We start from the raw sequence: 19,374 nt of genomic DNA on the forward strand, positions 1-19,374 counted from the left end.
TTTTGTTTCTGATTTGAAAAAAATGACTTCTGTGACTATTGTTTCTGCTCCTTTTTTCTTTTCAAATTTTGGGAACACATGACCATCCTAATTATGATCATCTGAATTTGCTTTACTTTTGGGTGCTCTATTTTTTAAACAAATTCTGGTTTTAAATACTTAAAACAGTTGTTTATACCAAGTTTGTTACTAGACTTTTTGTCCACAACTAAGAAACCACCCTTTCCCAAAAGACCATTCTGGATCATTTAAGAAAATCAATCTCCTTTCAGACCTGCTGTAGTGTTTTTTAAAAATATAGTTGCCTTTTTCTTGGTTTCATTGAGCTTTAATACTCTGAAACAAATCTCAGAAAGATGCTGGTTTTCTTTAAGATAAATACATTGCTTCTTGAAAAACCTTTTTATTTAAAGTTGGTTGGGTAAGACAAATGGAACAACCAGTTAAGCTCATTCCTTCTGTACTTATTTTTAACCTCAAAGCTCCTAGTTTTAACCTCTGGTTCAGTCCCATCTTACTAGATTTAAGTGGCTTTTGTTTTGTTTTTTTTTTCATGCAGGTTCTGCTCATTAATCACCACGAGTGTGGATCTGAAGAAGAGTTTATTACCTCTCTTTTTTTGAGTATGTTTAACTTCAGATACACACAACGTAGCCTCTCCTTCCCTATTAGATTCTTAGAAGGTAGTTATATTTTTATAGTATCCTTCTTGTGACTTTTGATAGTTGTGATCAATAAGAATAAAAACTATTCCTTACATATTGGGCTCCTGCATGCAAATCAGTTCATTTACAACCTCCTGGAGGTCTTTGGCATGCCAGACATAAAACCACGAGTTTTTGTTTGTGGAGGTAACCATGTTCCGGAGAGATTTAAGACTTTAATGCTCTTATCAAGAAACTGGGAGAGTTATCCGTTAGGTTCTGGGAGTCACTGACTTTAAGGGGCTTGCTTTTGCTGTGTGATTTTCAAAATTAATTTAAAATGGAAAATGATAAATTAGACATGCTTTTGTGGTCTTAGATCACTGAATGAATAGTAGAGAGAAATTAGCTTACATTGTACCTGTGTGTGCTTAACAGATAGCTGATTTATCATGTCTTTTTAAACATTAACGAGCATATATACTTCTCCATGTTTGTAATTTTTAGACACATTGATGTATTTTTTTATTGTACATGAATATGATGTATGAAATGTGGTAAATAAATTTCTTTTTTTTTATATGTATCTAGGGTTGGAAAAAAGAAAGAATTCTAGCTGAATATCCTGATGGCAGGATAATAATGGTTCTTCCTGAAGATCCAAAATATGCCCTGAAAAAGGTAAATTTCCAGTGAAATTTCACACAGAATAATTAATTTGCAGCTGATTTTAAGAGTATAATGTATTACTGGCAGCACATTTAAATACCCCATTCTGACAAGAAATAAGCATTTGTTCACAACCCAACTGAAAAATTAATGCTTTAACTTTGTAGTGTGTCATTTGTTGTTCATTTTCTAAGTTATGTCTGACTCCTTGCGACCCTATGGACTGCAGCAAACTAGACTTCCTGGTACTTCACTATCTCTTGGAGTTTGCTCAAACTCAATCTCCATTGAGTGAGTGATGCCATTCAACCACTTCATCCTCTGTCCCTGCCTTCTCCTGCTCTCAATCCTTCCCAGCACCAGGGTCTTTTCCAATGAGTTGACTCTTCGTATCAGATGGCCAAGGTACTGGAGCTTCAGCATCAGTCCTTCCAGTGAATATTCAGGGCTTATTTCCTTTAGGATTGACTGGTTTGATTTCCTTGCTGTCCAAGGGAGTCTTCAAGATTCTTCACCACCACCACCACAGTTCGAAAGCATCAATTCTTTGGCGTTCAGCCCTCTTTATGGCCCAATTCTCACATCCTCACATGACTACTGTCTAGCATATGTGAAATGAATTTTTAGTGGAGTGATTACTGTCTCATATTGTCAGTAACTTGAGTGATGATACAGAAGGCATAGTAAATGCCACATAAGTGATTTCAAGAATCAAAATTAAAATACAAATCTGAATCATAATTTATAAAATTGAAACTAATAGATGTCATTTTATTCTGAGAGTAAATTTCTAATATCCTTGTTCTTAGTAACCTACAGTTCAGTATGTTACTGGTTAGTAACCCATAATAGGCTAAAAATTAAAATCCAAAGAATTGTGAGTCATTTGCCTTTAGGAACTGAGTCAGGTGTTGCATCGTGGGATATTTTTCTAGGATTAAGAGGACTTGGGTTTTCATCACTGAATAAGGAGTGTGTTACATGGTATTCTGCAGTTCAGAAGTGTGAATATTTAACCCCCTTAGGTGTCATTTGCATTTTAAAGTTAGTGTCACAGATGAATGTTTATTGGACTGAATATTTGCAGATTTTTTTTTTTTAACTGGCAAAGGAACTGATGTTTGAGTGCCTATAAAAATCTTGACTTTGAATACCTACAAAAGTTTGAGCTTATCGTATGTGACCTTGACTAGGAGATAAAGTGGTAGAAGCAGTTTGATGCTATATTAGCATAATGGGTTCAAATCCCAGAAAACCCAGCTCTTTGGTTCCCAGTGTCCCATATCTGACACGGGAAAGGTATTTAACCTCTAAATTTTATTTCTTCCATATGCAAAGTGAGAAACTATCAGCCTGTAAGAGGTGTTGGATTTAAATTAGATAGTATTCATACAGTGCTTTGCATAGTATCTGACCCTATAAACTTTTGATAAGGAGTAAACATTAATGCCTTTTCTCTGGGCTCACTTCCAGTCCACTGATGAGAGTACTAATTAAGGCTTGCGAAGAACAGTGTGGCCTGCCTGGCTAAGGTTCCAGTGAAGTTCTCTCCAGTGCTCCATTCTGTGATGCTTACTTACACTGGGAAGCCTTAGTGTCCTTATTAGCTATCAGAGGAGCTCTCACACTTGTTCCCAGACTGCTGGGCTTGATATTATTCTCCATTCTTTCTTCCTTTTGTAGATTGGTCCACAGAGCTTGAAAAACATTTAGTGATCAGGATAGTCATTCAGAAGCACTCTTCAGAGGATGTTATGCTTGGAATAATATGCTCAATTTATTGACCTGAAATAGCATATTTTTACATATATAAAATGCTTTTGTTTAAAAAATAATTTTTCTTTATTTGGCAGGTTGACGAGATTAGAGAGATGGTTGATAATGATTTAGGTTTCCAGCAGGCTCCACTCATGTGCTATTCCAGAACAAAAACACTTCTCTTTATTTCTAATGACAAAAAGGTAGTTGGTTGTCTAATTGCAGAACATATCCAGTGGGTAAGTGATTTTTAAAGAATGGTCGTATGTAGTTTGGTGTTTAAAGAGTTACAGCAATAACATCATCCTGGTAAATTTTTCAGCATTCTGTGTAAGGAAGAGTATGAATGCGAGAACTCCTGTGCATAATTTTTTTACTACAGTGAAGTTGTCTTGCATGGGAACTCATTTAAGTCAGTGAATGTAAGATAAAAATTCTACAAATCAAAAGTACTATTAAATTTTGTTTAGGAAGTTTCCTTGTTGGCTACTAATGAAATGTCTGTCTCAGTCCCCTTCAGCACTGAAGTAAATCAAGGGTTGCCAGATTATAGTCCAGAAGGCAAATTCTAGCCTGTTTTCTACAACATTTTATTGTAACATTGCTATGTCCACTTGCTTAAATGTTGCAAGAGGCCAGTTATGCTACACAGCCTGAAATACTTATTTCCTGGCCCTTCATGAAAAATTGCCCACCCCTGCATCAGGTCACCACTTCTTTGGGTGAGCTCTAATGAGGACTTGGCTTGTATTTAAGAGCCAAATGTAAACAAATAATAGAATTATAGTAGAAGTGGTATGTTCATATTGTAAAATGGTCCCAAGTTAGACCAAGTTAAGAAAACAGAAGATTTTGAACTTCCTAATCATGCTCACCTTGAGGTAGACCTCCTGTGAATTCTGTCTTTTTTTCAGCTGAGTTCTTGCTCATGAATTCAGTGTGCATTGGATTTGACTTTTTGTTTAGTTGATGTCTTTTAGTATATTAGTAGTTGCCTACAAGTATATATGCTTCATCATAAAATTTCCTAATAAGGTGCAAAGTTGAAACAAATATGTGTGATTAATGTCTGCATGTTAAGCTACATAAAAAATTCAATCTGAAAAAAAATTCAACCTGAAATTGTGTAAGTTTATGAATTTTGCTATTTGTAATCACAGATTTGATTTAAATAAATAGCTGACAAGGTAGTTTGGAGATATAAATTTGATATAAAAGGACTAACTCATAGAAGCTTGCCATCCTGTAACTGAGTTAATTTTGCGTAGTGCACATCTTGTGGCTTTATTTTTTCATTGCCCCAGATTTATTCTTTATCATTTGTCCACTTTTATGGGTCTCTGAGTCTTGATTGTCCCATTTTTAAAAGATATCAGCAATGTTGTGCTTGATTTACCAATCAATATATCAAAGTGCTTTCTGTGTGTATCAAATAACTGTGTTATGTGTTTGAGGATTGTCCTTAGCAACTCATCCCCCTTAATTCCAGTCCAGCTAGCATGATTTATGACTCCTGAGGAGGGTTAATAGTAAGGTACCCACTTGAAGGAAGTATCACTTTTTATGTGGGACATAACTTCAGACAGAATTGATCATTGAAACAAATGAAGTTAATTAGATGAGGGGAAAAAAATACTTGAAGTCAGATTTTCACAGAAGTGACAAGGATATTTGCAAATTTTATATAGAGTATTCTTAAATTTGTTTGGCAAATGACTAAGCATTCAGAGAAAAATTGCAGACATCTGTCTTGTTTTTTGACTGTTTCTTGCAGTGTTTTTTTTTTGTTTGTTTGGTTGTTTATAGTGAATGTTCTTTGGTAAACTCTTGTGTGTTGCGGGGATTTTTGGCCCTGCCGAGTGGCTTCTGGGATCTCAGTTCCCTGACCAGGGATTGAATCTGGGCCATGGGAGTGAAAGCACTGAGCCCTAACCACTAGACTACCAGGGACCTCTGCACCCTTGTGTTTTTTTTTAATTTCTATTCTACCTAGTTCCAAAAATGACTTGTTGCAGTGTTTAGATTAGAACATAGCCATGCGATACTTGCTTGTTTATTCTTTGTTAACTCTCAGTTGTGTTGTCTAATTGTTTTAACTTTTTGTACCTCATTCTGTCAAAAGGCTGATGGTGTCACTTTTTTGGCCACTAGACTGGCAGAAGAGATGTATGTTTTTCAAAGTACTTTTTTTTTTTTTTTAAGAGATAGGAGTGTAGGGAAAGGATTTTCCTAAACTTTTGATTCCTCTGTCATCCTGAGTCCCAGTTCTGCCCAGCTGTGAACCCTATAATGATGATAGCTATCACAGAAACAGTTGTGACTGCTGAGTTCTCCACATATACTTTCGCTGGTCCTAGAACATGGGAGGAGAAGGCAATGGCACCCCACTCCAGTACTCTTGCCTAGAAAATCCCATGGACGGAGGAGCCTGGTAGGCTGCAGTCCATCGGGTCGCTACGAGTTGGACATGACAGAGCGACTTCACTTTCACTTTTCACTTTCACACATTGGAGAAGGAAATGGCAGCCCACTCCACTGTTCTTGCCTGGAGAATCCCAGGGACGGGGGGAGCCTGGTGGGCTGCCGTCTATGGGGTCGCACAGAGTTGGACACGACTGAAGCGACTTAGCAGCAGTAGCAGCAGAACATGGGAGGTGGAGAAAATTAACATTCACTTCCTATTATGTGCCAGCCGAGATGGCCAGGTGCTTTGTATTTCCTTATTTAATCTCTCAGCAAGTCTCTGAAAGAGATGGCAGAGAGTTCCAGTTTATAGATAAGGAACCCAAAGCTAAATTAAGTAACTTCATCTCATGGTCACATAACTAATAAGTGAGTTAGAACAGAATGTAGATCCAGGTCTGTTTATTTCCTAAAATGAGAGCAAAAGCCTAAGTGGTTCCTACAGTTTGTTAAGAAGCCAGATGGATGTAGTGATGACCTCATGAAAGGTCAGCATGAGACAACAGCTTAATAATCGTCTCACTTTATAAACACCCTGTCCTGCCTGCCCCCCAAGAATGTCTCTATGTGTATAACGGACTCACTTTGCTGCATAGCAGAGCGTAGCACAACATTGTAAATCAGCTATACTTCAATTTAAAAAATCACCTATGAGTTTCCCCTTAATTTTACTGCATATAGGGCTACAGAGTCATAGAAGAAAAACTTCCAGTTATCAGGTCAGAAGAAGAAAAGGTCAGATTTGAACGGCAAAAAGCCTGGTGCTGCTCAACATTGCCAGAGCCTGCAATCTGCGGGATCAGCCGCATATGGGTGTTCAGCATGATGCGTCGGAAGAAAATCGCTTCTCGGATGATTGAATGCCTAAGGTAACTTGGATGTAATCCTTCAAGTCATTATCAGTAGTTTAGCATTTTAAGCAGAGTTTTATATAAAGATCAACATTTAGTTCATTGTAAATGTATAACCTTTATTTATATTAATTTAAAATTTGCGTAAGATTGTCAGTATGTAAGAAGTATGGGAAATTTCTTGGGAGTTTAGCTTTTAGGAAAAATTTGTCTTAATTTAAGAATAGTATTTGTAAATAATCTAAGTCTCTCAGTAGTTTTTCTTGATTTTATTCCTCTTTTTTTCTTAAAGTATGAAATTATGATAACACATTTATAGGAGGTTTGGAAAATACAAAACAAGGTTACATATATATTGCTTGATTTTTAATCAAAGGGATAGAGAAGATTCCAAAAATTATGTTTGTTTTTTTTGTCTCTTGCATTTGCATATGAATTTTAGGACCAGCTTGTTAATTTTTGCAGAAAAACTCACTATAGATCAATTTGAGGAATAATGCCATTTTAGCAGTATTAAGTCATCTGATTCATAATCATGGGATGTCTTTCTGTTTACTTAGGTCTCCTTTAATTTCTTTCAACAATGCTCTATAGTTCTCATTTTTTAGGTCTTGCATGTCTTTGTTAGATTTAATCCTAAGTATTTACTTAGGTTACTGAGTATTTACTATGTATTTCAGTGTTGTTTTTTAAATTTCATTTTGAATTGGTCATAGAAATAAAATTTTTTAATATTTTATAATTTGCAAACTTGCTGAACTCATGTTTTATTAGGCCTATTATTTTGTGAATTCCTTAGAATTTTTGTATATAAAAGATCATGTCATCTGTGAAAAGATAATTTTAACTTCTTCCTTTCCAACTTGGTTGCTTTTCATTTCTTTTGCTTGTCTAATTGTCCTTGATAATAGAAGAGTATAAGCAGATGTGGCCTTACCCTGTTCCTGATCTCTGAGGAAGTTTTTAGTCTTTTTTTTTTTTTTTAACTATTAACTTTGATGTCTTTTGATGCTCTTTATCAGGGTTGAGGAAGTTCCTTCTATTCAGAGTATTTTTATCATGAAAAGGTGTTGGGTGAATGTTTTTATAACCATTGTTGCTTTTACAAAACAGTTATTTTTAAGTTTCTAGAATATACAACATTATTTGACAGGTTTTTCCACTTTTAATGATTAAAAATAAATTAATTTTCTTTTTTTTACCTTCCACACCCCCCCTTTTTTTTTTTTTAAACAGGAGTAACTTTATATATGGCTCATACTTGAGTAAAGAGGAAATTGCTTTCTCAGACCCTACTCCTGATGGAAAACTGTTTGCAACACAGTACTGTGGCACTGGTCAGTTTCTGGTATATAATTTTATTAACGGACAAAATAGTACCTAAAATAAACTCATGCCTACAGTATCAGAAGACATCTACTGATGAGAATGGATTGGTTGTTGACTTAAACCAGGAACTAGGGCCATTTTTATTACAATGAACTCAGGACTGGCAACAACCATAAGGTTGTTCCATTTTCATAAAATTGGGGGAAAAAATGAAGTAATTGCTTATTGTTGTTTTGTTTTTTTAAAGAAGATATTTTATTATCTTTTACAGAAATTTATGATTGATGTATTTTATCTATAGTTATTTAGACATGTTTACATGCAGCAGATAATTGTTCATAGTGGACTGAAAACTAATGCAAGGACTATGGTCTCAGTGATAAGTATATTTTGAAGTTCTTAATTGTGGCAATATACCAGTGTAGCTTGGTACTGTATTTTTTTTATACTGATCTGCTGATACCAGTTATAGTTTTAAAGATTGTATTATCAGAGTGGAAACCAGTGTTTTTACATTATTATTCAAGAAGGGTGTGATGTTACGTGTTGAGGAATCAAAACTAATTCTTAAAGGGTCTGATACCTACTTTAAAGGAATCATCACCAAAAAAGCAAAGCTCCATTAGCAAGAGAGAATTTGAAATACTGAGTTTTTTCTTCTGTTTCTCTTTTTCTGCTTCTTGCTGCCAATCAAGAAGCGGAAGGTGGAAAAGAATTGAAGCTTTCCTTCTTGGAGAACTATGAATGACTCGAGTTAGAATGGTGCCCTTTATTTATTTTTTCATTCTGGTTTCACTTTTTAAAATAAACGTCAACTTGGCACACTTTGGCTATTAACAATCCCAAAGAGGTTTATAAAAACCTGTGGAATAGTTGCAAGCTAAACATGTATGACTTGGTATCTGCTTTGTTACTCCTCAGAAATACTACACTGGGTATATGCCCTCGTTATTGGACTTCATTTTGATACTTGTCTATCCTTCATAGTGCCCTCTACTTTTAAAGGGTTTATATGTTGAAAAACTGCTGTGGCCTTTTATGACTTGTATATAATGTAGAATAAAATAATAAAATACTTGATAGCTTTTTCTAAGTGATAAATGTGATAATGGTATGTTGTTATTGTGCTTTTTCAGGAAGTCTGTTAGGTTTGATACCTTGAAATAAGATTAAAACAGTGGCTTTTGAAAAGGTAGTTTTCACCAGTTTGCTGCAGAATCTGTATGTCAGTAACATCTCCAGAAGACAAAATCCTAACATGGGATTTTTCTGGTCTTTCAAAGAAATAAAGAGCCATCACCCACGTATGAAATACCACTATGATTTAATACAGGTGAATGTTATGAGCTGACATTAAAACCAGCTAAAAACTAAGACTTTTAAATTAAGATTACAGGTGTGTGTGTGTGTGTGTGTGTGTACACTCACATTATCACTCATAGATGTGTACTTTTAAAATTAATCAAGTGGTGTAAGGCTCTGTACCTGTCAGTAGGGTGGAATGGTAAGGCAGTGTGACTATTTCTTCTCATTCATCATGATGGTCCAACTCTTGACACTGCTTTTCTTTTTGGTCTTGAGACTCTTCTAGTCATCCCTGGTCTCAATGTTTGCCTGACAGGGAACCAGTGATTTTTTAAAAACAGGATGAAAACTTGAGGTGTAGCATAGATGTCCTAGTAACTGTTAAACTCATAACACAGGCCCAGTTCCCATATAAGCAATAGGATTCTTTGGGGAGCTATACTTGGTTGGTTTCAAAGGGACTTGGAAGTAGACAGGCTGTATTTATTGGTTGGTTTAAAGATTGTCATTACCAGGAAGATTGTTTCTTTTTGTGTTTATATTAAAGACACAGCCCCTCAAATAAATTTTACAATCCAGCTATTTCTCCAAGAATAGAATTATTAATAATATTTAACATTTGGGTGTTTGCCATGTGTCCTACCTTGTGTTTGTGCTGTGCTTAATCTCTCAGTCATGCCTGACTCTTTGTGACCCTGTGGACTGCAGCCCACCAGGCTCCTCTGTCCATGGGATTCTCCAGGCAAGAATACTGGAGTGGGTTGCCATGCCCTCCTCCAGGGGATCTTCCAGCCCAGGGATTGAACCCAAGTCTCCCACATTGCAGGCAGATTCTTTACCGTCTGAGCCACCAGGGAAGCCCAAGAATACTGGAGTGAGTAGCCTATCCCTTCTCCAGGGGATCTTCCCAACCCAGGGATCAAACCCGGGTCTCCTGCGCTGCAGGCAGATCCTGTACCAGCTGAGCTACCAGGGAAGCCCCAGTGATGCCTTATTTAATTATCATGACAGCCACATAGGTAGAGTTTACAGATGAGGAATATAGAATTTAGACGAGCTTATAGTAGCAGCTGCAGTGTTTGTGAAAGATATTGCAAATTGAACTAAAGCTATGATGTGTGGGTGAAGACTAGACAGATGAACTTTGAGAAGTTAAAATTGAAGAATTGATGGAGTTGATAACTGACTGGAGAAAGATCATGACAGGAGAATCTGGGTAATTTTGGTTTAGGTAGTGGAGTAGGTGGATTTTTGGCCGAGAAGGGCATACTGGAGAATTAGGTGGGAAGATTGAATGGGGAAGGATGAATTTGGTTCTGCTCACAGTTTGAAGGTGGTTACTGAATCTCCAAGTGGAGATATCTATTTGGTGTATATAACTGAACATGTAGACCTACAGTTTGGGAAAAGTTTGAACTAAACTAATTTATTTAGTTATTTGAAGATTTAGAGGAGATCTCCACCCTGGGGTTTATAAAATTAGAGGGGAGAAGAGACTGTTGAAGAAATTGTGAAAATGCTCATGCAAGGGAAGAACCAGAAGAAAGTGGTAGAAACCGAGACTCAAAAGAACCGTCGACATTGTCACACCACAGCTGAAGACTGAAGAGCGACTACAGAAACAGAATCATGGTCTCTGTGGAGTTGTGGAGGTACCAGTGGATACAGTGAGTAAACGCTAATGGTCACAAACATCAAAACAGATTGATTTTGTAATTGCTAATTATATAAAGGTGCCTATAAATGTTTTCTCAGCTACCCTTGAATAGTTGGTCTATTATAAGAATGTCTAGTATATTGACATTATAGGAATCACCAGTGTAGACAGACACCCTGCGATCTTATGCGTTATGCTCATGTTTACGTGGACATGCAATGGTTTTATTTCATTTTGTCAGTGTTATAAAAATCAGCATTTTATCAATTTATAATGTTCAAGAGTGAACTTGATAGATCTACTAAAATCATGACTATCATAACAGTAAATACAGTAGACATACAGTGATATTTTAATTGTCACTTACTTTGCATGGCTGCCCAGCTAGGGCATCTTGGTACAAACACAGCCACATTCCTTCCTGGCTGTAGTTCACTGGCGGTTAAGGTGGTTAAATTGATTTCTGGGGTAGTGACTGCAGACACACATATGCCTTCTGCCTGTTCTCATGGCTCTTGGGCTTTCTAGCAGACCAAGGGAAGATTCTGTCTTAGAACAGCAAAGAATTGGTAAGAAAACTTAATTGTTTTGCTTTTTCTAACTATTCCTATTCCATTTGGTGTCATAATCACTGAAGTAAAGTTGACACTTGAACAACGTGGGGGTTGGGGTGCTAACCCCACACGTAGTCCGGAATCAGGTATAACTTTACAGTCAGCTCTTTATATTAGTGCTTTGTATCTATAGATTCAGCCAACCATGGATTATGTAGTACTGTAGCACATTTTTTTTTTAATTGTGTATAAGTACACCTGTGAAGTTCAAACCTGTATTGTTGAAGGGTCAACTGTAGACTCTTTCCTCAGCTTAATACTTGACAGCTAAGACGTAAGGAATTTACAGTGTTTCCTTGGCCCCAGAGGTCCTTCCTGCATCTTTAGTGATGATTTTTTGTTTTTGTTTTTTCAGGGAAGCCAGGGTTTCATTGTTTTATCAATATTCTCTTAGACCCAGAGGGAGCTTATGAGCCAGCTGCCATGACTGAAGACAGACCTGAGGAATGTGTGTTCTCTGGGTATTGTTCAGCTCTACGTAGTTGGAGACAGAGGTACCGCAGTCGGTTTCACAGCTGTCAGTCTTTCCAAGGCAGCTCCAGTGGAGTCCGTAGTGGGACACTGGCAGTTTCCTACTTGCTCCTGAATCTGTCAGCATACTTAAAATAGTCACTGCCCCTCCTGAGGTAACAGCCAGGGACCTCTGACCCTGAAGAATGTTTTTACGGTTCTGTATCAAAGGCTGTTATTTTAGCACTGTCAATATAATAGAACTGAAAGGCATTTCCCCCCCCCGGAAAAATGTTAATTCTCCAAAGTTGGTGAAATTAGAATTTAGAAATAAAATGGAGAGTAACCTTAGGTTATACTACACAATTCTACTGTCCCAAAGTCTGCTGCTTGGGACATGGAAATGAATATAGTTGCCATCTATAAAATGAAAGATTGGGGATGTACCATGGATATTTCTGACATCTCTTTAATCATTTCTAGATCTGTTATTCATAATTATGTGGCACTCTGCAAGTGGGCATGGTGTGTAGATACTTTATATGTGTGTATCACTTTGGATAAGCTATAGATTTTCAGTCCACAAATACTTACTCAGCACTTTCTTGCACTGTTAAGCCAGAATAGTAGAATCTTAAGAGTTATCCAACCTATGGCATGTGGACTTGTGGCCTTTCTTGGACATTGTCAGAGCCAGTTCATTCCATTTTTGAACATACCAGAAAATGTAAAGAAAACACACTTTCTTTTTAGGGGGGTGGGGGAGAATTTAATACATTCACCAAATTAAATGAAAGGACAAGAACGTACTGTCGACGCAACTTAAGACAATTTAGAATCATAAACAAAATGTGAGGTAGACTGACTAGTGAAATTAACCAAATTTTGGTTAAGAAACTTTACAGTAATAAAGTAACACAGGTGCCTCCTTTTCTAAAAATCACAAGAAGCAATTGCATAAATTACAGCCCAAAAAACTGAATATAGCAATTCTCATTGGAGGTTTACATTCAGTATTAACCTGTGTGAACCCTCACATATCGCAGGGTTTAACAGGTCTATAGGTCAGTTATTCTGCAGGCCAAGTGAACACATTTCACACCACAATATTCTAAGGGCTGGCGAGGCTCAAAGTGGAACACACCAGGGGTTGTATTAACCAAATCATGGTGTTCTGTGCTTGTGCAATTTTATCCTTAAAGGAGAATGACCTAACATTCTCTAAAGAATTATACTGATAAGGTGATTTTAAAAGATCCAAGCCTTAGTAAGACAGACACTGAAAAGAATAGGCAGGTCAGTTTAAAATCTCCATCATCAGGGTGATGATCTTTTGGCTTTATTCTGGCATTCCTCTTCCACAGAGTTAAACAGCATTTAAGAGATCATAATCATCTGATTTTTTCAGAGTATAATCCTAACAAATATGGAGTCTCCACAGCTCAAATAAGGACTTAAAAATTTTTTCCTTAGACTGAAGCCATAAAGCCAGAAGAAACCCTGAGAGGCCATCTGCCCCAGGAACAGCTGTTTCAGGATTATTTCAAGTATTTTATTTGCCCTATATAGTAAATTTTGGAATATTGCACAAACAGTGGGTTTCATCATCTGCAGTAGGCCCTTCAATAAAACAAGTGAAATACATTCATATCTAAATCAGCCTGCTTCAGAACGTACCTCTTTGCCAAAAGTTCTGCTGTACTAAAATTAACAAGTATTTTTAAAGCATATATAAGGCAGGTCCTCTTTAAAGATCAATTAAAAATGGAATTTTTAAAAGGAATTGTTCATTTTAAGATACATATAAAACAAAAATAGCTATTAAAACCGAGAGATCTGAAATCATTTTCAGATTAGTACATTCCATCTTTTCACTCTCTGTAAACTCTGTATCACAAACTAGTAAAGCTGGTCAGGTAACACTATTTGTTCTGAGTGAATGCAGACTTAGCAGGCCCCTCTCAGTAGTTTCAGGCCATAAACAAGACATCTATTCAAGTAAAAATGGCTATGTAAAGTGGAGATAAAGTGAAAGTGATATATGGGCTAATAAGAAAAATGTCAAGCCATCAATGAGAACTGAAGTAATTCGGAAGAATTAACTTCCAATAAACTTAGTATGTTCTAGAACATTTTCTAGAAATCCGTTTTTGATTAAAATATGTGGTAAAAAAAAAAAGTCTGTATAAATTTATGCCTCCTACTGTTGATACTGAACAAAGATCCCCTGCTGATTTTTGAGTCAAAAAGACTTAAATGGAATTCTTTTTTACTGCACACGCACACACGCACGCCCACTCACCCACTCACTGGTAGAATTAAGTAAAACAGCCTCTCTCTCTCTATGGCTCTGTTTCCCATTTCAGCAGTTTCTGTGGTATTGTCAGTATAAGGCAGCTCATTCAGTGTATCTTTGAAAGGAAACTCTGCTCTAGTCTTTGAAAGGAAACAAACTAGTTCCACTCCACATAGAAGCTTAGCCTGCGTGACATTTAGCTTTGCTGGTGCCAACTGCTTAATTCCAACCCAATGGAGTGGGTGTGGGGTGACTGCTGAAACCTTCTTAATTGGCTCAACTTTTGAATCAGGTTTTCCTTGTACAATATTAATCACTGTTCATATTCTCACAGGCATGATGTGCTTAAGAGACTGGAAACATTTTTAAAGAATGGATAAAGCAAAAGAACCGAAGCCAGGAGAAGCTGCATAAATACACACAACGCCTGCTCTGCATTTACTAATGTGTTTGTTCAGTTTAAATAGTAAACTTTCAACTCCTGTGGAAATTTTGCCAAAAGTTTCAATACATACAAGATTATAAATCATAAACTAACACTGCACAGAGAAAGACAAGGCTACTTTTTTTTTTAAATACAAATATCTTCTACATTCTATCATTTCAGACCCCTGAGTAATACTGTACCAAAGTACAGATCTGAAGAGAAACTGAGGGCTCAGGCCTCAAACATTAATCTTCAGTTAATTCCACACCAATGGCGTGAGTCTTCACGTAACACATTCAGGCTAGCTAACGCCAAGAGTCAGTTTTCCCCCTGACAGAGCATAGTAGAAAAAAACAACGCAGCGTCCGTGCGGTTTCTCCAAAGTATTTCTTCTTCAGCTCCCGTGGGTAGACCACATCTTGAGTTAATTGCATAACTACCTAGGGTGAAGTTAACCTGAATTTTAAGGTCCTGAAACTGGAAGTGAAGGAAAGTGATGCCCCCCAGAGATCTGGGTCAGATTTGGGGGTGGGGGGTTTCTTTGGAGAACAGACAAATACATGTTGCACTTTGCTCCACAGTGATTGTACTTTAAGGGAAAAAATAAAATCCTCAATAATTATTTCTGCCCCACCCCATCTAGGCATCCCTCTGCTAGTTTTGGTCTCTTCAAAAGGTCATACGTGACGTCCGGTGAGAAAGTAGAGCGGCTTGTCGTCGCTGCTGTTGGCGGTCTGGAACTCGTCCCGGAGGCGGAACTGCCACTCGTCCTCCAGCTCCAGGCGGACAATTGTCTGGCGCAAGGAGCTTCTGTCTTGGCAGACGACACACAGGGTAGCACCTTCACGGGAAAGCAGGGACGTGTCTTAGGCTGAGGGGTGAAAGGACTTACAGAGCTTTTCTTACCTCCCTCTGATCATATCCCCTAAGCGAACACGTGAGAACCAACGTATAAAAGTAACCTGTCAGGACTGTTCATTTGGTTATTTACTTTGAATAAAGAAGCTATTACAAATGCCGAAGTTTGAAAGAGTGTAAAGTGAAAGTCCTCCCAACCGCACCCACCCCTTCTGCTGTGGTGTGTGTGTGGGTTGGTTGCTCAGTCGTGTCCAACTCTGCAACCCCATGGACTTTAGCCCACCAGGCTCCTCTGTCCATGGAATTCTCCAGGCAAGAATACTGGAGTGGAATGCAATTCACTTCTCCAGGGGATCTTCCCAATCTAGGGATTGAACCCAGGTCTCCTGCACTGCAGGCGGATTCTTTACCGCTGAGCCACTGGGGAAGCCCTTCTGCTGTGGTAACCAGCATTAAAACCCACGTTATAAGGTTTTGTGGGTCCCGCTAAGAGCAGGGGTTCTCAACCTCGGCACTGGGGGCCACGTAACTATTGTGGGGGCTATTTTGTTCTTGTAGTATGTTTACTCTGTGCCAGCAACACCCCATCCTGTGACAACATGAGATGTCTCCAGATATTGCCAAATGCCCCAGGATGCTTCCTCCTGTTCCCCCCCCCCACACACACACACATGCACACAGCTCCAGATGTGTTTTATACACACACATAAGTAAATACAGTTTCTCCTGTTCCCATAAAAATGGCATGCTGTACACAACATACTGAACCTTTTTTCACCAACCTCAGGAGTCACCTTATCAAGATTATCTGTGATGCTTAATCTGCACTTTGTTTTTAAGCAAACCTCTGTATGCTCCATACCTGTTGAAGCAACTTTGGCTTCTATTCCAGAATTGTAATTCACTAATTTTTATTGAAATTAGATTTATATGAAAGCATTTGCATTACATCATTCCTATGTAAAATTAATAGTGGTGACAACATCTTTAAACCTGGCTATATTTATCCGCATTTAGCCTAACCTCCCTTGTTTGAAAAAGTCAATGCCCCAGTTTCAAAGGAAGGTATTCAGTTTATTGGCAAAATGATTGTTAAAGTGCTGTTTTTATAATTTTTCACCTCTGCATTTTGTCCAGTGGGAACTAATAGCACTCACAAGCAAGATACTGAATTTGATTTACCTTTGAGAAACTTAAATTTCTTAAGAAGATCAGCACCTACAAAAGAGTCACAGAGGTACAAGAGGAGTCCACCGAAGCACACCCCTTCACAGGTGACGTTGCTGGAGTGGGGTCTGGAGCTGATGTAGCATACGGCCACCTGCAACCATCAAGCACAGAGCACACACACTAGCATTTCAAAAGCAAGCAAAACCTCTGCATGGTCAGCTGAATGATCGTGCCTTCCGTTCTAGCTGTCCATCTCGGGGTCAGGTAACGGAGACATGTCTTATTGGAACTTAAAGGGGCTGCTTATCTGAGCTTTGTACTCTGTGTGTGTCAAGTTTTAACCTACCTAAAGCTTCTCTTATTTCTCATAATAAAGGGCAGTTATGAGAGAAACTGCCAGATGCAGAACAAGCCCCTCTACCTGAGAGCCCTGGCCCCTCCCCCTTTACCTCTGGTCCAATGTTAAGGTAGCAGTCGATGGCCAGCACGGGGCTCCGAAAGTTACGGATAGCTTTGGGGAAGAGTTTGTAGGAGGCATGCTGCAGGAACTTCTCCAGGAGGAACTGTGCAGGGGCTGCCAGAAGGGTGTGCTCACTGTCGGGAGCACAGACGTACTGTAGGGGCAGGATGGGCGCCACGCTGTCTGACACCTGGAATCAGAGCCAAGGGAGTGATGGGAAATGTTTCCGCCGGCACTGTGTGACCCCCGCGAGGAGAGCACGCCTGCATCCTGACAGCCCGCAGGAAAGGCAGCGGCACCGTCTGTCATCCTCGGGTTCTGAAATTCTTCCTTTGGATTTAACATAATTTATACCTAGCAAGGGCCTGAGCAAATGTTAAAGGAGGCTTCTTTGAAAGCTTGCACATTTAGCATGTACTTTGTAAGGACCAGAGATGGCAATGGCAACCCACTCCAGTACTCTTGCCTGGAAAATCCCATGGACAGAGGAGCCTGGTGGGCTGCAGTCCATGAGGTTGCGAAGTCGGACATGACTGAGCGACTTCACTTTCACTTTTCACTTTCATGCATTGGAGAAGGAAATGGCAGCCCACTCCAGTGTTCTTGCTTGGAGAATCCCAGAGACGGTGGAGTTTGGTGGGCTGCCATCTATGGGGTCGCACAGAGTCGGACATGACTGAAGCGACTTAGCAGTAGCAGTAGCAGTTGTAAGGACCAATAGAAACCTTTTTACAGCACTGCAGGATGTGGGTGGGTTAAATCCCATCCCGTCAGCACCAGAAAAAAAGCAAGGAGGTCTTTAAGCTCCACTGGATAGTCCACATGCTATAAATGATTGTACATGCCCAGTCAAGTCCATCTTTTCCAACTCCATGGACTGTATCCTGCCAGGCTTCTCTGTCTATGGGATTTCCCAGGCAAGAATATTGGAGTGGGTTGCCATTTCCTTCTTCAAGGCATCTTCCCAGCCCAGGGATCAAACCTGTGTTTCCTGCATTGCAGGCAGATTCTTTACTGCTGTGCCACCTGGGAAGCCCTATAAATGATTAGCTACCAGTAAGTCTTTTAAATGGAAAAGGGTAGGCCCATAGAATTAACCCTTAACAGGTTTTGATCTGCCTTACTTTAAAAATAAAACTGGCAAAGGACCATGCAAGCAAGCAATTTGATTTACATTTCTCTCACCTGTTATGTAAAGAATGTAAAAAATGTTAACTTTGCCAGTTTATAGAACACATCTGAAACTAAAGCTTTGATGGAGTTAAGCCTTAAATCTAAAGAAAGGTAGTTCTGTTGAATTTTCAAGACTTACATTTGGCTCTAGATGAGTCCTCAGGGAAACCACGCTCCAGATTTGACATTAAGAGTGGCCTCCCTGTTCCAGAAAAACCACTACAATATTGTAAAGTAATTAGCCTCCAACTAATAAATGAGAAAAAAAAAGAGTGGCCTCCCTTGTGTTACCTCACTCTCCAGTCAAGTGGCACATACTTAATACCAGTACCAGACAACAGATATTGAGAGATCATCTAATTTTCAGCAGGAGACTCAAGCTTGCCAACTTACCATGATCTTTGGTTTAATGATAAAGTCCCTCTGCCCGCCAACTTGCACATGTTTCTTCATGAGACTGAAGTTGTTAAAGCGGCAGATGAGCAGTCCACTGCTGTTCGTTCTCAGGTTAAAGTCAACATCTTCACAGAAATACCTAAATTAGAACCACAACGGTAGGTTCCCTTGACTGACTGTCACCTCTCAGCTGTGCTACCTACAGAGACGGCATCTGTGGCAGATGTTAGGTGGCCACCTTTCCCCCACATGGAGCTGGCTCTGTGAACACTGGCTTATGTTGTAATGCCCTGATGGGGGCACTGCAGTCATTAAGGAAGGACTTAAGGAAGGTGTGACTGGTCCCAGGCATGGCACAGCACTTACTTAGGTACCCTTGAACTGAAACGGACCACACACTCTGTACACTTTCGTGGGACAGGAATGCAATGCAGAGCTGCTCCCGGTGTTAACATCCTGGCTGCAAACAGGATGAAACATCTGCCAAATTTAAAACAAGTGAAATCGCTACAGAATATTCTAAGAGCTGCAGCTCGGGGTTGACATGAGAGGGACTTGACGGTCTCTGACATTCTTCCTTGGCCATTTCAGATTTTCTGGGGCATGTGCATAGTTCATTCAGGAGGCAAGGCCAGGGCTAACTGGCTTTTCCCTACAGGATCCAGATCTCAGGGTCTTGCTGACATCTCAGGAAGTGACTACCTCTTGAGTTCTGAGGGCAAGTGAAAGGTTAATCATGAATAGGTTTATGGGTCCACACATTGATTTCCATTGATGAAACAATTCGGTCCCTATTTCAGTTCTTGTGGAATAATAAGATGGCCGAAATATGTTTCCTAAGCATTTCACATTGC

The 19,374-nt window shown here is 38.9% G+C and overlaps 2 protein-coding genes and 1 long non-coding RNA gene across 9 annotated transcripts in view; 2 read left to right on the top strand and 1 right to left on the bottom strand.

The window, feature by feature from the left end:
- ESCO1 (establishment of sister chromatid cohesion N-acetyltransferase 1) overlaps positions 1-8,823 on the top strand; it is a 39,999-nt gene extending 31,176 nt beyond the window's left edge. For 4 of the 7 annotated variants that reach the window (XM_043888904.1, XM_043888905.1, XM_043888906.1 and 1 more), the window contains 4 exons: positions 1,236-1,325; positions 3,167-3,310; positions 6,216-6,403; positions 7,622-8,823. In XM_043888904.1, the coding sequence (XP_043744839.1) occupies positions 1,236-1,325; positions 3,167-3,310; positions 6,216-6,403; positions 7,622-7,769 (570 nt within the window). In that variant the 3' untranslated portion in view covers positions 7,770-8,823. Of the gene's footprint in view, positions 1-559; positions 684-1,235; positions 1,326-3,166; positions 3,311-6,215; positions 6,404-7,621 lie in introns of those variants that run through there. The other 3 variants (XR_006338125.1, XR_006338124.1, XM_043888908.1) reach the window with 3 other exon arrangements.
- A 1,061-nt stretch (positions 8,824-9,884) lies between these two features.
- On the top strand, positions 9,885-14,670 carry LOC122684814. Its single transcript, XR_006338156.1, has 2 exons — positions 9,885-10,686; positions 11,646-14,670. It is a non-coding gene; the product is annotated as an uncharacterized LOC122684814 (long non-coding RNA).
- Positions 14,671-15,110: 440 nt separating this feature from the next.
- The window catches only part of GREB1L (GREB1 like retinoic acid receptor coactivator), a 243,099-nt gene continuing 238,835 nt past the window's right edge, over positions 15,111-19,374 (bottom strand). Inside the window, exons 31-34 of the mRNA XM_043889229.1 lie at positions 18,518-18,659; positions 16,941-17,141; positions 16,504-16,642; positions 15,111-15,304 (exon numbers count right to left, since the gene is read on the bottom strand). Of these exons, the coding sequence (XP_043745164.1) occupies positions 15,141-15,304; positions 16,504-16,642; positions 16,941-17,141; positions 18,518-18,659 (646 nt within the window). The 3' untranslated portion in view covers positions 15,111-15,140. The remainder of the gene's footprint in view (positions 15,305-16,503; positions 16,643-16,940; positions 17,142-18,517; positions 18,660-19,374) is intronic.

This window comes from Cervus elaphus, chromosome 27, assembly GCF_910594005.1.
Source record: "Cervus elaphus chromosome 27, mCerEla1.1, whole genome shotgun sequence".
Lineage (NCBI taxonomy): Eukaryota > Metazoa > Chordata > Mammalia > Artiodactyla > Cervidae > Cervus > Cervus elaphus.